The sequence below is a fragment of the Oncorhynchus mykiss genome, chromosome 1 (genome assembly GCF_013265735.2).
Source record: "Oncorhynchus mykiss isolate Arlee chromosome 1, USDA_OmykA_1.1, whole genome shotgun sequence".
Classification (NCBI taxonomy): Eukaryota; Metazoa; Chordata; class Actinopteri; order Salmoniformes; family Salmonidae; genus Oncorhynchus; species Oncorhynchus mykiss.
Window position 1 is genome coordinate 40,496,601 of NC_048565.1, and position 18,423 is coordinate 40,515,023.

At 39.6% G+C, this 18,423-nt stretch overlaps 1 protein-coding gene across 2 annotated transcripts; it reads right to left on the bottom strand.

The window, feature by feature from the left end:
- Positions 1–780: 780 nt before the first annotated feature.
- On the bottom strand, positions 781–17,285 carry kras (v-Ki-ras2 Kirsten rat sarcoma viral oncogene homolog). 2 transcript variants are annotated; one of them, XM_021601094.2, is made up of 6 exons: positions 16,985–17,285; positions 7,767–7,884; positions 6,992–7,170; positions 6,537–6,696; positions 4,554–4,678; positions 781–3,619 (listed from the first exon to the last, which is right to left on the bottom strand). In XM_021601094.2, exons 2-5 carry the CDS (start codon positions 7,875–7,877, stop codon positions 4,559–4,561), a joined length of 570 nt encoding a protein of 189 aa, XP_021456769.1. In that variant the 5' UTR covers positions 7,878–7,884; positions 16,985–17,285; the 3' UTR covers positions 781–3,619; positions 4,554–4,558. The 2 variants fall into 2 exon arrangements, with proteins under 2 accessions (XP_021456769.1, XP_021456777.1); XM_021601102.2 differs by lacking the exon at positions 4,554–4,678 and having other exon boundaries at positions 16,985–17,280.
- Positions 17,286–18,423: the final 1,138 nt, after the last annotated feature.

Genomic DNA, 18,423 nt, shown 5'->3' on the forward strand with positions numbered 1-18,423 from the left:
TATTCCAAAACATACATCCTGTTTGCAAAAAGGCACTAAAGTAATACTGCAAAACATGTGGCAAAGAAATTCACTTTTTGTCCTGAATAAAAAGTGTTAGGTCTGTGGCAAATTCAATAAAGCAGAGTACCACTCTCCATATTTTCAAGCATAGTGGTGGCTGCATCATGTTATGGGTAGGTTTGTAAGGACTGGGGAGTTTCAGGATAAACAAAACAGAATGGAGCTAAAACACAGGCAAAAATCATAGAGGAAAACCTGGTTTCCACCAGACACCGGGAGATTAATTTACCTTCCAGCAGGACAATAACCTAAAATACAAGGCCAAATCTACACTGAAGTTGCTTACCAAGAAGACATTGAATGTTCCTGAGTGCACTAGTTACAATTTACTTAAATCTGCTTGAAAAATTAAGACCTGGAAATGGTTGTCTAGCAATGATTAATAACCAATTTGACCGAGCTTAGAGAATTTTGAAAACAATGAGCAAAAGAGATTTACCCAGAAAGACACACAAATTTAAATCGCAACCAAAGGTGATCGTAAAATGTATTGACTCAGGATGTTGAATAGTTATCTAATCAAGAGGGTTTTATTTTTCATTAATCTTTTACAACCGTTTGAATTTTTCTTCAACTTTGACAGGGCATTTTGTATAAATCGGTGACAAAAACTGACAATTAAATCCATTAATCCCACTTTGTAAGAACAATCTGTGGAAAACGTCAAGGGGTGTGAATACTTTTAGAAGTCACTATGAGCAATGAAAACAGGGCCAATTCCTCTTAATTGTTTTGTCTTTATTACACATTAAATAGGAGTGGTGAGATTCATGGCAACAAAAAAAAGACAGATTTGGGATCAGATCACCACTCTACACAGTGACCAAAGAGAGCTCTCTATGGATGTGTTCAACCGTGGTCATTCATTCACTCCCCTAGACCTGGACCCAGTCACTCTCCCAAGTCCCATCATACACAAAAGAGATAGTACTGAAAACTCCATTAAAGCAACATTCATTTAGACACACCAAAGAAATGAAGCACAATTTACAAAATGTGCACCTTTCAGTATAACAACTATACAAAAAGGTTGTTAAAATACGATCCAGGTATAAATGCTACTTCTTTTTCAGAAATCAGCAGTTGGCACGCAAAATAAAAGGGAGGGGGAACATTTTGGTAGAATGACTTTTTGTGATACAGTATTGTTAACAAAATGGCGTCCCATAATCAAAAATGTGCTAACAGTTCATATCTAACATTAGGAACAAGGAGGTAATAAAATGGGCCAAAAAAGCATAAATCCTAAATAAATGTATTGTATATTATGTTTCACTTTAGAATCTCATTCCTCTCAAACAGCAGAGTTTGTAGCAGTTGAACAGACGTGGCAAAGAAGCCTAATGCAGTCTGGGCTCACATGTATCCCGCGGCTATCTGACTGAAGCACTCGATGCAAGCACAAAAGGCAATGTGTAAGAAGCCTCAAGGTAAAACCCTGGTTTTAAGGTTGTGAAATAACGCTGAAAAAACAACTTTTCCGTGTTTTTATAAATTAACACTTTTTTCCCCTCTAAAAATGAATTTAATGGTAATTGCCTCATTTACAGACATCAGCTCCAGTTACATCACAAGGAAGCAACAACCTTTGTAAGGAATACATTTGACAAAGACTATTGGACTGGACCAGTCATTTCACTTGAAACACAGCCCAGCAAAACCCACTCAACACCTTCCCACCCAAGCTCTAACCCAAAAAATCTAACTTCACGAGGAAGAATGAGAAATTTATATGAACAATACATTTTTGAACACTCTTTGCATGACAACGATTCTACGGGGGTGCATCTTTTGTAGAAGTAAAACAAAACAAAAAATAGAGAAAGGAAGATCTGTAGTAGGACAAAAAACAAAAAAAGGCCTTTAAGATTTTCTTTGCCTAATCTAGCCAATCCAAAAATAGGAAAGTACGTTTATGGCAGCAATAAGTACAGAGGCTTGGGGAAATGTGCAAGGCATATTCTGTTAGAATCTGACGGGGTATCTTATGTCTCGCATCTGAATACAGTAACTCACTATTCTTTAAGACAGTTCACCTGAATAACACATATACATCATTAGATTACTTGGTTTAAAGTTTAGGCTTAATTTAGGCCTGCTACTTGTTTGCACTCAAAACAAATTTGGATGTTACGCTGTAACAAGGAAGCCCCAATCTTGATTTACTGATTGATTAACTAAGAGGTAAAAATGTGTTACTTCAGTAAAATCACTTGAATGGGAAAGGTTTGTCTTTCAAAAACACAGAACACGACACAAAATACACCAATCCTGAGGAGATGAGGGGAATTTCATCACGCAAACAAGATCTCTTGATGAACAATTAACTCAACTTTTAAAACGTTCATGATAAAACTACAGGAGACACTGGATTGTGTAGAGGCGTTTGTATAAGCAATATGCGGTGCCACTGAGCAACACAACATGAGCTGCATGTCCTCTTCAACACTACTGAGAATCTTGCTGTTCTGATACCTATGTAAAAAAAAAAACATTATTTTGCTTCATACCTGCCACCTGGAGCGTTTCAGTTGTTGAAAAGGTTTCCCACCATTTAACAACTGGTTTCTACCCAAAAGATCTGATCAGGTATGGTGAATATAGATTGACTTGAGGCCCGAAACACTATAAAAGCCTATGTGGCCCAACTGGACAGGAGCTCCTCGTTCCTGGCCCTAGTGGCTGTATCAGTATCGTACAGTATTAGTATCACTGTGCCATTCCCCATTGACTAGTAAGAACACATTGCATGCAAAAATGAAAGTCCTGTAGGCAGGAAATCACTACCCCCAAATGACAAAAAAGCATTAACAGATTACAACTTAATTAAAATGGCTAACCAGGACATTTTTTTTAACTAGATACAGTAGTAAAGTTCACATGCATGCTTCAAGTACAGCATGACATTATTGAATCATATCTAGGAGTTTAAAGTCGGAGGATGGGCATTATTACACACAGTGGCCGGGACATTTGGAATTTCCCCCAATCAAGTGTTGGTCCTGCCTCCCAGTTGTTACTCCTTGTCCAATGGAATGGGATTCAACTATTTGGCACCCCTTACTGTTAAGAGCATCTCATGCTCTCCAGCAGAGGGAAAATAAGCTTTTTAGGCTTGCTTTTTCTGTTGTCCAAAATTTCCTACAGTTATGAACTTGGCTGTTGAATAAAGTCCTTTCGTTTTACTGTCTACCATCTCCTAATTGATAATCAACCTATTGGACCAACACTTCTGGGCAACTGGCACTAAACAGAAAGTAAAGCTTATTGGTTTCAAAATAAGAGAAAAGGGCAGAAAAATAGGGTTCATTTCCATATTCAGTATTTTGGGTGCTAAGATAAAGAGGCTAATAATTTAGCGTAATGTACAAAAATGTATTACTTGAACTGTTTTAACACATTTTTTTTTGTCTATCTTGAAAAGGGGGCTGGTCATTATTCACATGAGTATACACTTTGTCTTGGACTTCTTTTTCTTCTTCTTGCCCTCCTTGCTCATCTTCTCCTTGTGTTTTCGGATTTCCCGCACTAATGTGTAAAATGCATCATCGACACCCTGGGGAAAAGAAAAGAAAAGTTAAAGGTTTGTTTTGAAAGCTCTTCTCAAAAACCCTTATGTTCTCATCTGTGACTAACATGAAAGCTTGGCCAGATGCAAATGTCTGAAATGGCACCCCTATTCCCCAATATATTGCACTACTTTTGACTATATAGAGAATAGGGTGACAATTTCAGTGTACACGCCTAGTACGTAGACTAACATGCGTTACAAATGTGCTCATTGCATATTGATTCGTTGGTAGGTGGATTTGTGGCATGAGCTGGCCCAGCAGACAACAGCAAGGACAATAGCTACATTAATGATGCCAAAGAGAAGCAGGGACCAGAAATAACCAGGTCTTTGTCATTCACTGAGCACAACATTGTCACCTATTGTATCAGAGGAAACCAAAGTCATTTCAGATTGTGAGATAGAAAGAACAAGACAGCGAAAGAGAGAAAGACAGAAACAAAGGACGTTATGTGTGACATCAATGCACACAGTTGCCCCAGGACTTCAGTGGAACATCTCCGTGCTGTCCTCTTAGTAATCACACTTCCTTTAGTCACCATTCCAAGACTTAATTTCGGCCAAGATTACCACAATCGCCATCGGTTACACAGATCCAATCTTACCTGCTCCCTCGTCTCTCACCACTGATTTGTCTCAGTCGAGCAGATTACAAAATTATCATCACCCACGATAGTATAAACATACCCCACACAGAGATACAGATACCACAGGAGGAGAAACTAAGATGGACGCCTGGTTTCAAGGAGACCCCACAGCAGATCCCAGGAGGTTAGCTTAAATAGGGATGAATCCCACCCACCAAGCAGCAAACATTACCACTTTCCCTGCTCGGTATCACACGGACGACACCCTCCCACACACCACAAATACACACCTGACGGACGTGAGGGAGGGAGCGCGGATGATACACACTTACCCCTTTCACATCACAACACACTTTTTAAGCTTGACGCAGCGCGGGGTCTTTTCTTCCTTGCTGAGCTTTTTCAGCCGGTACAGCCTGATCTCCCGTACCAGACTGTAAAAGGCATCCTCCACTCTCTGCAGTGCGAAACACAGCTCTCCTCAGTTAGGGGATAAAGGGACACTGTTGACCCCTCAGTGTTCGGGGATAAAGGGACACTACGTGGACTGTGTTTCCTCACAGTGTTTGAAAACATTAGGAACACCTGCTCTTTCCATGACAGACTAACCAGGTGAATACAGGTGAAATCGATGATCCCTTATTGATGTCGCTTGTTAAATGCACTTCAAAAATCAGTGTAGATGAAGGGTAGGAGATAGCTTAAAAATACTTATTTAACCTTTGAGACAATTGGGACATGGATTGTCTATGTGTGCCATTCAGATGGTGAATGAGCAAGACAAATGTTTTAAGTGCCTTTGAACAGGGTATGGTAGTATGTGCCAGGCGCACCGGTTTGAGTGTGTCAAGAACTGCAATGCAATGCTGCTGGGGTTCACACTCAACAGTATTCTGTGTGTATCAAGAATGGTCCACCACCCAAACTGTGGAAAAAAAGCATTGGAGTCAACATGAGCCAGCATCCCTGTGGAACGCTTGACAACTTGTAGAGTCCATGCCCTGTGATCCTAATGTTTTGTACACTCAGTGTATTGACATTCTATGTCAACTAAGCCTACATTTAGCTGTGTATAGGGCTGATGTATAAATCGGAGGATGCATTTTTTTTTATACAGTTTAAAACAATGACTAATTTAACCTCACAGGGGAATGACAGGTACAAACGTGTGTGTATTATTTGTGATTTCAGTACAAGAGCAACACCAGGAAGCCGGGCGATTCAACCATCGGAGGAGTGAGCTGGAAGAGACCAATCAGCGGCCCCAGAAGGAGTTGTGATTGGACCGATGCAAAAAGAGCAGACGATTCACCGACTGACAAATCGCCACATACATCACAGCACCAGCCAGACACGCACCACTGAAGCCAAGCCAGCAGCCACATAGTCAAACAGACAATAGTGCACCAGACAGCACACAATAATTTCCCACTGTCCATTAAGCATGATTATCACACCACCACAAAACAATTACCGACAATTTCCCCTCTGTCGTGACGATTCAGTGACAAAGATTGACTGATTTGTTGATTAAAACAATGCCAGATCGATTATGGAGTCTCTAACGGTGAAAGAAAGACACATTTCCATGACAGAGGAGCATGCACGGACACAGCAATTCATAAATCAAGAATTCAATTAAGCAAAGGGACTTTAATTATGTACAGTACATTACCCGATACGTTTCCAAGCACCATTTAGAAACAGAGCACATATAACCATTGATACCAACGCAAATCAAAAAGCCGGCTCGGGAGTCAAAAGAGGACCACAGCATTTTGTGAGATTGAAGTGGCCATGATTGTAAAATGCCATCGCAAGGACACCTGACACAGCTGGTAAGAAGTAATCTTGCTACAATAAAGAAAATTGATCTGTGGAGAAAATGGTTGAATGGCTGCTGTGTTCACGCCAGCAAATACCCTCGAAGCATCAAGCTACAAGGGCTCGATTTACTACGGTGCAAAGTTACACCCGGTGCAAAGTTAGGACCGTTTTTTTTCTCTCCCCCAAGATGAAATGGAACAAACATTTTAAATAAAAGGTTGTGAGACATTAAGGTGAAGCGCACATTTCAGCTTATTAAAAGTTATCCCACATAAAAAATTAAACGAGTAAACTTTTCACCTGTTTTAGTAATCTGTCTTTAACTAGATATGGAGTAAAGCTAATGTAGCCGTGAAATGCAGACTGAATTCAGTCTGGATTTCCAGGCTAGCCAATAGCCGTCATGTTAAAAACCAAGGTCATAGTTGCTGTTTGAGCCATGGCTGTGTCCACACAGCCCACAAGAGCTTGTTGTCTCCGTCCCTCACCTGTCTGGTTTTGGCCGAGGTCTCGATGAAGGGGATGCCATAGCTGCGCGCCAAGTCCTGAGCCTGTTTGGTGTCCACCGTCCGGGACGGCAGGTCACACTTGTTTCCCACCAGCACCATGGGCACGTCTTCCGAGTCTTTCACCCGCTTGATCTGCTCTCTGGTGAACAAAGATGACAGGGAAGGCAAGGGTTAAATACCAGTGAAATGCTTTGGTTATCCAAAGTATGGAATGGACTCCTTTTTGAGGTTATTGATTTCACACACAACCTGGTTAAAGGGTTGGTGAAAGAGTGGATGTTGGCTTTGACACCGTTGACAGGATATGGTTGGCACAACTGTGTCTGCTTGGAAACAGATACAACTACAGTCCGCTGGTTTAACTATAGTCCGGCTTACCGCCGTCAGTGCAATCGGCAGTAGAACTTCAGATGTTGTGGCAGAACCTAGCTCACCTATAGTGGTGGATGTCCTCGAAGGACTTTGTGTTGTTGATGGCAAAGACACAGAGGAAGCCCTCCCCTGTCCTCATGTACTGGTCCCTCATGGCGCTGTACTCCTCCTGACCTGCAGTGTCCAGGATGTCCAGCAGACACGTCTCCCCGTCAATCACCACCTGCTTCCTGTATGAGTCCTGAAGGAGGGAGCAAGAAAGAGAGAGATGGATGGTTCAGGACTGGACACCTATGAGCACATATTCATAGGTGTCCAGTCTACCCGACTAGGGCTCTGGAATCCTCTATGTAACTATATGGTCATAGAATGCTCATCTGACAAAGTTCCAAAGGAAATACAACAGTATTGGAATTAAAGAGAATGGATGGGATGACCAGGTAAGTGAGACTATATGTGCACTAGGGAAGAAATGCATTCAGTATTCAAGCAGTCATAAATTGATTAGCTTTCAGAGTAATAATTTCAGACATGTCAAACTTCATCACGTAGCCACCTACAAATGTTAAACTAACTGAATGACACCATGTTGCGGATATTATATTCATACATTCAAATAACAGAATCAGGAGCACATTTTTACTTGCATTTGCACACAATTTCTTTGCATATTCTGATTGCAGTTACTTTTCACGCAGCTCTGAGCAGTCCTCTGTGCAGGCGGAGCAGCAGCCACAAACATTGTACACAACTTTTTTTTCAAAGGAACTTTTCTTCCTGACTCCCAGGCATGCCTTGTAGTAAAAGACACGTGGTTGTACTGAAACAACTTTTTACCTCGATGGTGGGGTCATATTCATCCACAAAGTGATTCTGGATGAGCTGGATGGTGAGCGCGCTCTTGCCCACACCTCCTGCCCCCACCACCACCAGCTTGTATTCGGTCATCGTTCACCTGTGGGACAGAAGACACAGGAATACAGTCAGTGAATATAAAAATAAACATTTCATGAGCTCCACACCAACTATCGACTCAACAAGAAAGTCACATATATAGGGTTGCAGAATTCCAGTATCCTTCCAAAAATGCCCATGTTTTCCAGTTGGAGGATTCCTAGAATCAGGAAACTGGGAGGTAAATCCACCAACAGGGAATTCTCCACCTGGGATTTATTTTTGCCACACACACACACACACGGAATAAAGCTGATATTAACTATTTCTTCACAGCCATCTGGTCAAGTTGTATTCATTCCTTATCAGTTAAGCTACTCTAAAGTGCTTGTGTGCACAGAGCCCGCCAAATGCAAAATTAGATTTTGTCCCGATTGTCTCCACATTGCCTTTCATTTGCAACAATGACCATCCTGTGTGTCTAGAGCTGCAGGGAATGCATACAATCACAGATCTCTGTGGATACAGGAATGTTTACATTCTATTCAATTTCATCCTGCGATGTCAGAGAAAATGGAACGAGAAGACCTAATGTCCTCTACTATTTTATCATAACATAGTTTAAAATGGGCTTATCAACAAGAAGGAGAAGATATGGAAGACCATGAAAGTGATTTTTGGAATTCTGCAAAGGTAGGGTAATTTACGCAGACTATTACATTGATATTGTAGGACACAAGCAAGGTTCTCGCACATAAAATGATGACTTATCATTAATTAACATCGTTTGAACAGAATTTACTGTTACAATTCCCTCAAACATCATCCCCATAAATGTTGCTCGTAAATCTTCCTGTATCACGAACTGTAACACAAATTCAATGGTCAGTTGTGAGTAACAGCTATACAATGGGATCTGGCAGTAGACACACATGACGTTACTTTACGACCCCAGAAGTATCAAGCAACAGGGAGGCACACACTGCTATCCAGACAGTTATGTTTCAAAATGTTTTTTTAAAACACTTGTTCTCAGTTGAGGCTGACATTTAACTCAATGAGTAGCATCTCAAAATACAAAAGGAAATAGAATCACCAAATCACCTAGTAATTTCTGATTTAAAAAAAAACATACCAACAAAATAGACTGTCCAATCGATGATACGAATCATGGATGCTATATTAGACAATCAGTGCTGAACACAACACGACCGTACAGTATGTCAACAACACTGTACATTATGTCCGATACCCAGCACCTATGATCCAGATGAGAGCTAGGAGCTGAGCACTGGTACCTTTGGTTATGGAATTGCATTATTATCTAATGAAAAATCGTTGTCCACATTAAAAATGTTCCTCGGCCAATACCACAAACAAGTAACAGAATTGATACTCGGACATCTTACTTTAAAATCTATCAACAAAAACCATTGATTTCAAAAGTTGAAGAAACCATACAGCTTCTATGCACAAGGACTACTTTACAATTTACACAGAGCATTTCACAAAAACATTTACTGGAAGAACTGTGTAGATGCAAAGTTTGGTACCAGAATTACGATATAATAATTTCCCTGTTTATTTTTATGTGATGATGTTTTCCAAAAAGATAAATATCTTCCACGTAATTAAGATTCAAATATGTCCGTAGAAAGAGTGGGGTGTCAGCTATGACATGATACAATATGTTACAGTTAGGGTAACGGAATAACATCATGGGTCCCTGATCTGTACTATACAGAAATGCATAATGTATATGATTGTCATTCTCTTCATGGTGATGTATCCTGAATATGTACACAAAAAGGTAGAAATATGCAAAATCATCCTTTCATATCCTGGCTCTTATTGTAATGAGCTCCGCCCCCAAAACAAGACCAAATTTGGTTGAAATCAGACCGGACCAAATCTGAACAAATCATCGACATCCGAAATTGTGAAACGTAGACATCACAGTACAGCACAGAAGAAGAGCACAGTACAGGACATCACAGTAGAGTTCAGTACAGTACATTAATTCTACAGTATGTACTCTACTTTTCTTCACTATACTGTGCAATCTTGTGAAACAGAAGTTTATGATTGGTTCAGATTTGGTCCGTTCACAAATCATGGACGTCTATGTTTGTACCAAATCAAGGCCAGTCAGAAACCAAAAAACAAACTGTGGACATTCAAATCAAGGCCAGGGCGGACTGACCAAATTTAAACTACGTTTCAAAGTCCATGGATGTCCGGTGTCAGTCTGCGTGGATACTAGTTACAATAAATGGAAAGAGGGGGCTCATGGGTATCGATCAGTAAGAGCCGGGAGAAGTAACCTACTGATTCAAGGGGTTCTTAATTTGTACTTTTTTCTACATTGTAGAATAATAGTGAAGACATCAAAACTATGAAATAACAGATATGGAATCATGAATTAACAACAAAAAAAAAGTGTTAATTAAAAATATATTTATAATTTGAGACTCTTCAAAGTTGCCACCCTTTGCCTTGACGACAGCTTTGCACACTCTTTGCATTCTCTCAACCGGCTACATGAGGGTCAGTCAATGTAGAAAATGTCAAGAAAACTGAAAGTTTCTTCAAGAGCAGTCACAAAAACCATCAAGGCTATGATGAAAGTGGCTCTCATGAGAACTGCCACAGGAAAGGAAGACCCAGAGTTACCTCTGCTGCAGAGAGTAAGTTCATTAGATTTACCAGCCTCAGAAAATCGGCAATTAACTGAACCTCAGTTTGCCGCCCAAATAAATGCTTCACAGAGTTCAAGTAACAGACATCAACTGTTCGGAGGAGACTGCATGAAATCAGGCCTTCATGGTCAAATTACTGCAAAGAAAACACCACTAAAGGACACCAATAAGAAAAAGACACTTGCTTGGGCCAAGAAACATGAGCAATGGACATTAGACCGGTGGAAATCTGTCCTTTGGTCTGAGGAGTCCAAATTTGAGATTTCTGTTTTCCAACCGAAGTGTCTTTGTGAGACATAGAGTAGGTGAACTGATATTCTCAACATGTGCGGTTCCCACCGTGAAGCATGGAGGAGGTGGTGTGATGGTGCTTTGCTGGTGACACTGTCAGTGATTTATTTAGAAATCAAGGCACAATTAATCAGCTTGGCTACTACAGCATTCTGCAGTGACACGCCATCCCATCTGGTTTGCGCTTAGTGGGACTATCATTTGTTTTCAACAGGACAATGAAAAATTAAGAAAAACCCTTGAATGAGTAGGTGTGTCCAAACTTTAGACTGATACTATATAAGGCAGAGGATGACTATTTGAAGAATCTCAAATATAAAATAATATATTTTGATTAACAATTTTTTTGGTTACTACATGATTCCATAGGTGTTATTTCATAGTTTTGATGTCTTCACTATTATTTTACAATGTAGAAAATATTTCAAATAAAGAAAAACCCTGGAATGAGTAGGTGTTCTAAACTTTTGTCCGGTAGTGTATGAGGGCGAGCGAGCGAGGGCTTGTTCAGACTGTTTTCACCCTCTCGCTTTGACCAGAAAGAGAAAAAAAAACAGTATGCCAGAACATAACAGTATGCCGGTGGAAGGGAGGACAGTAGCACAACTGTGGTTTGTGACTACTATGATTTCACATTGTAGCCAATTCAATTGCAGTGAACTCTGTTACAGATTTCTGTAAATTTGTACAGATTTGCCATCAGAATTACAAGTTTTAATCACTTAATTCATAAACATTGATTTCAGTAAAAACCCTAACTCATTGGTTGGTCTACCTTTACTTGTTACTTCTGTGAACTTTCATTATCTTCCCTCCTATTGAAGGAGAGAAATTAGAAAATATAGATGGGTTTTTTGGTAATGGAATTACGAGGCACTGTTTCTTAAACTTAATGGCAAATAATTTCTCCATTACTAAATATACAGTTGAATTCGGAAGTTTACATACACTTAGGTTGGAGTCATTAAAACTTGTTTTTCAACCACTCCACAGATTTCTTGTTAACAAACTATAGTTTTGGCAAGTCCGTTAGGACATCTACTTGGTGCATGACACAAGTAATTTTTCCAACAATTGTTTACAGAGATTATTTCACTTATAATTTTATACTTATAAACATATAATATAATTCACAGTTCCAGTGGGTCAGAAGTTTACATACACTAAGTTGACTGTGCCTTTAAACAGCTTGGAGAATTCCAGAAAATTGTGTCATGGCTTTAGAAGCTTCTGATAGGCTAACTGACAAAAATTTGATGGATCACCTGTGGATGTATTTAAAGGCCTACCTTCAAACGCAGTGCCTCTTTGCTTGACATCATGAGAAAAATCAAAAGAAATCAGCCAAAACCTTAGAAAAACAAATGTAGACCTCCACAAGTCTGGTTCATCCTTGGGAGCAATTTCCAAACACCTGAAGGTACCACGTTCATCTGTACAAACAATAACACTCAAGTATAAACACCTTGAGACCACACAGCCATCATACCGCTCAGGAAGGAGAAGCGTTCTGTCTCCTAGAGATGAACGTACTTTGGTGCGAAAAGTGCAAATCAATCCCAGAACAGCACAGGACCTTGTGAAGATGCTGGAGGAAACGGGTACAAAAGTATCTATATTCACAGTAAAAACGAGTCCTATATTGACATAACCTGAAAGGCCGCTCAACAAGGAAGAAGCCACTGTTCCAAAACCGCCATAAAAAAGACTACGGTTTGTAAACGCACATGGGGACAAAGATCATACTTTTTGGAGAAATGTCCTCTGGTCTGATGAAACAAAAATAGAACTGTTTGGCCATTATGACCAACATTGTTTGGAGGAAAAAGGGGGAGATTTAAAGCCCCAGAACACCATCCCAACCGTGAAGCACGAGGGTGGCAGCATCATGTTGTGGGGGTGCTTTGCTGCAGGAGGGACTGGTGCACTTCACAAAATAGATGGCATCATGAGAAAGGAAAATGATGTGGATATATTGAAGCAACACCAAGACATCAGTCAGGAAGTTGAAGCTTGGTCGCAAATGGGTCTTCCAAATGGACAATGACTGCAAGCATACTTCCAAAGTTGTGGCAAAATGGCTTAAGGACAACAAAGTCAAGGTATTGGAGTGGCCATCACAAAGCCCTGACCTCAACCCTATAGAAAATGTGTGGGCAGAATTCAAAAAGCCTGTGCGAGCAAGGAGGCCTGACTCAGTTACACCAGTTCTGTCAGGAGGAATGTGCCAAAATTCACCCAACTTATTGCGGGAAGCTTGTGGAAGGCTACCCAAAACGTTTGACCCAAGTTAAGCAATTTAAAAGGCAATACTACCAAATACTAATTGACTGCATGTAAACTTCTGACCCGCTGGGAATGTAATGAAAGAAGTAAAAGCTGAAATAAATAATTCTCTCTCTACTATTATTCTGACATTTCAGATTCTTAAAATAAAGTGGTGATCCTAACTGACCTAAGAGAGGGAATTTTTACTCTGATTAAATGTCAGGAATTGGGAAAAGCTGAGTTTAACTGTATTTGGCTAAGGTGTATGTAAACTTCCGACTTCAACTGTAGTGTGGATATTAGTTGGCAGGGGTCTTTACTTCAACAGTATTATGTTTTGATGTATTTCTAATACCTTTTAAGACTTTTTCTGGTAGACGTTTTCTAAAGACCTCTTTTCCATGCGTTTGACCAGAAAATCAAAGCCATTACTTTTGCCTAGTTTTTAAGATGGAAAATGTTTTTTTTTTATTATATATTTTTTTTTTAAATGGGAAAATGTATCCATGCCTTCATTTCCCAAAAATACAGACTCTTCGCTTTCATTTGACACACAATTTGATATGCTCCTCTGAACTTGTTGGAGCTCATGGGTCCTGTTACATGGAAATGACTGCCAGTAAAATCATCAGACAACTCTATACCAGAATATTTGACCTATTCAATTGGTCAGCTTGTCGCATTGTATGTGAGAAAAACATATTCCTCGACTCTCAAAATGCATGCCCAGTCATTGTACAACATTCCTAAAGCAGTCCCGAGAAAACACACCTTAGAAATGGCTGTTTTGGCGGCCACTGTTTAAAGCGGATCGAAGCTTTCTACTTTCTCAACACCACAAAATGTGTGAATTGCACCATTTTAAAACCAGAGCTTTTAGCAGCAGCATGGTTTATGCACAATAGTGCTCACTAATGGTGTTGAATGCCTAGAAGAAACTGGGGCTAAATGTAACACGTCAGGTGTAACAGGTGTAACAGCCTACATTATATTCACAGTACATGATCCTTGGCTGAGTTGCAGTGGAATGTTTTTTGGGGACCTTCAAGCCATCAATATGTTGCTAACTAGCAACAAGATCATGTTTTAGAGTGTGTGATCTAGCTAATGATTATCCCACTGGGGTAAATGCAGATGTGCAACCCTATGCTGCATCAGTTGGGCTACAGCAGGTGACAATCCTTATTGCCTAAGGGCACACATGCCTGATAATATGAACAAACATGTTAATGGGTTCATTTCTGGAGGGTGGAAATTATATATGTTTGATGACAGCATCATTTAATTTTCATTCATTTCGGAGTAATGTCCTTTTAAAAATTCACCAGAATTGACCTTCTCACAGTCATTCTACAACAAAAATCATTGTAGGTCCCTCTGTGATCTGTAGTATGCACTGATATGTGCTTTTGACAGTATATATATTGTTTAGGCTAGTATATTATATCAAAGTTAGTGTTTCATCACCTTTTTCAAACTTACCTAAGGTCTACACTCATTTCTGTACTCCCTCGTAAAGGCCTACTATTTCTAGTGTAAATGCCATTATAGGCCTAATCATCATCACCATCATCATCAGAAACTATGGCCTACAGTGTGAATAGGATTAATAATGATGAATTGTGATTTAGCATTTCTCCCACTGACCTAAAATTATTGTACAGTAGGCCTAATAACTAGGCAACCATGCTTGCAATGTTGATGCAATATTGTCAACCCATTTCATATCCTTATACTGCAGGAAATAGAAAGCTTGTTCATGATTGGCTAGTCATAACACCTGTACGGTAATTACCAGTCATCAACAAAGTTGACATGCCCAATCAAGCACCTCTCCATTAGTTTTCTGTTTACAAGTTACTGTAAAATACATGCCAATATTGTAGGAAAGTATTGTGAAAGAGTAGACAAATAGCCTATAAAAAACCCACTGTGTCCATTTTGTGCAGCTTGCCTATTGGCATAATCTGATGTTAGACAAACAGCCATTTTCATTGGCCGTCAACCAAGGCCTAATACTAGCTACTATTGGCATGTATTTAGTGTAACTTGGTGAGAAAAAAAAAAATGGGGAAAAAAAACTTTACATTTCACCATTCTGTCATAAAGAGCACATGTAAAAAAATATATATATATTCCCATTTTAAGAAGAGATATAAAAGAAAATGACTACAGTGAGTGTCTATTAAGTGCCAAATAAAGTAGCATGGTTGACCGTAACCAATTCACAGACACCAATTAACTACCTTTAGCGCCTAATGACGGTAGTACATGCATCTTCTGGTCGGGGGAGTTTGGTTAGAAGCCCAGACGCTCGTTCTGATCGTTAAAACGCATTGCTCGCGGTACGGTTTTGGAAACATAAGGACCATATTTTTCCTACCAGCGAGAAATAATAACAAAAGGTTACAATTACTACACACCTTTATAGGGTTGATGTTACAGCTCTTGCTTACCGAAAACATAGGTGGCCATCTATGCTAATTAGCTCTCTAGAGTGCCCCGAACACCTGTGAGCGTAACTGTTGGCACGCACAGCATATAGTCTGTGTAAAACTGCTACAGTAACTGCATCTGTTTTATTTGAAAGATTATTTCTCACTGATATAAAAGATAAGGCGCATATCAGCATGATTCTAAAACCGTTTCGCAAGCGATGATTATTGACGTTTCTAAACGTTAAAACAGTAAATTGTAGTTCACATGCAGCCAACCGTGGGCGAAGCGAACTGCTGAAAACCCTACGGATAAGAAGAGTTTGAGAGCTAGGTTGACAACTTCATCTTAAATCAGCCATGAATACTTGTGACAGGGGGAATGGAAGCTTGTTGTACGCAAGCTCCACAAAATGTTTTAAATTGTTCAAACATTTCTAGACTGTCTATCAAGGTAAAAGGGTTGACGTGTTATGCTCGACCTGCTCAGTTTTCCACCACAAAACACCAGAAAAATGCCAGAGTAAAACCAGCTCAGCCGCTATTACACTGATTACATCTTCAATTCTCTTTTGAAAAAAAAATATTTTAAAAAGGAATAGTTTCTCCATATTAACAGTTAACGTAACAGTGTTGACCTTAAAATGTGTGTACCTTATATGAATCACTAATAACAATGTCAAAGCAACAAAATAACTAAACATAATGATGGTGAAATCTTGGTGAAGTGTTTGGGTTAATTGTGTTAATCTTCCTACAAGTCATGATGCATCTAAGGACATGTCAAAATGCTGAAATGTCTTTATTCACATTAAAAATCCAATTTATATAATTGTCCATGTGGTCTATATTAAAAAGGGCACCATTTAATAACAGGCTTTTGAAATTAAATATTTATGCCCAATTAAAAAAAAAAAAAAAAGTCCAATATCAAAAGGGACGCAAGAGGCACTCATTTCGTGGAAGGACCCAATTATTTAAATAATACCTGTACATGTGAGCTGATGAGTACAACCTTAGATTGGCCTACACCCTAATATTACAACTGTATAAAGTCGAGTTGCCTGTAGCCTACAATTAACTGGAGTAGGTCCACAATTATAGAGAAGCCTAGCATATGCAGATCCCATAATTGTTAGTGAACTAGGATTGTCTTGTGCAAATTTCTTTAGCACAATGGATTGAATGCTATGCGTAAACCCGGTAGAACCTGCAGCATTCATGGGAGAGCGGATGAGTTTGAAGCCGCCATAAATACCGCATAGGTCTGCGCATTAAAGGGCCAGACATTAGGTTAACAATTGGGCGTAGTTTGTATTAACGATACTTTTAGCTGCAATTGCACAGGAAATTATGAAATCATTACAGGCACAACCCTCAAATTAAGATATAGGCGAGAGGACACAATGTCGCCCCGTATCCATTGTGTAAATTGATACAAGTGTAGTGATCTTTCCAATTGTTTTACCTATAGCGTGTGGAGTTCCGCGTCCGAAGTAGCGACCAAATAAGAAGTCAAGCAGATAATCCTCCTTTTTCACACGATCTCTGCATTTCCTACTTTACACTGAAACGGCCGCATTTGTGTAAATGTATATTCTTTTAAAAAAGCAGACAAAAGTAAGGACATTAATCGATTTAACTTTCCATTTGATACAGCGTTTGGCCTGCTACTCTCGATTCAGCTGAGGTTGGCCTGACGCGAATATGGGCGGATACCGGGTGCAGCGTCGTACAGTTTACCCAGAAAGCAAAGCAGGGGATTTCAACTGGTTTCGGTGATATCACTATACTAGTTTGGCAATAAACGTTATAAAGACGCTCACTTGTTCTCCACCCAATTCACTTTTAGTTTACCTTAATATATTGTTCTGGTGGATGCTTGTGTTGGTAGACTGTGTTTTGAAACGTTTTGGGTCGATGTGTTTTTCACAGATAGGACTGTGATATCTGCGCACAAATACATCGATCATTATGACAGTGTGAATTGAATTATTCTATCTAGCATCAATATTTCAAGACCTGTCTCTGGGAATAGATAGCCCTCTTCTTCCCAGTGAAGCGGGTACAACAACGGATGAGGGGGGGACCACTATATATAGGCTCTAAATATAACTGGAATGTACTGTAGGGACGTCATTCCCAAGCAAGGAAATGATTTGGCGATCCCTTTGTCAGTTTTCCTCGGCTTTCACTGGTATACCTTCAGCGCTGAATATGTGCATATAAATAGAAAGTGTGTGTGTGTGTGGGGGGGTACAGTACAGTAAGCCCTGTGGTAGAATCAAACAGTTAACGTTCGGCTCAGGGAGGCCAAACAAAGAGACGGTAACCAATTCACACAAGTATACATTTGCATTAGAACAAAATTACGCATGTGCGTTACAACTATGCAGTTTTATGTTTATTTTTTTGTGTGGGTGTCAAACCGGGGCAGCATTGCGGAAAACAGCTATGAACAGATCCATACCCCTCGCTTCTTGTTAGAATTCAAACAATGTATATTCTCAATTATTTTTAGTGACCAGTGCTTTGTCATACAACTAAATGAATCTGAAAAAACTATTTTAGGCACCTAGCCAAGATTAATCATCTTGATACTAATTACATAGTTATCAAATATTACACCATTCTGGAGCCAGTATCCTGCTCACACTTAGTCATTAAAAAATAAATATAATTAAAATGTGAATTTCATATTTAAGTTAGAGGATACAAAGTTTGAGTTTCAGCACTCTCAACCCCTCTGAGAAAAATAATATAACATATCAAATGGATGGACTGAAGCATTTAGACTGGGTTTAGATGGAGCCACGAGGGGTCAGTAGGTATCCATTTATGAGCTCGCAAACAATGCCATTGCCAATGCGCCATCAGCTGTTTTCATTCAGTCTTGTGTGGCATAAA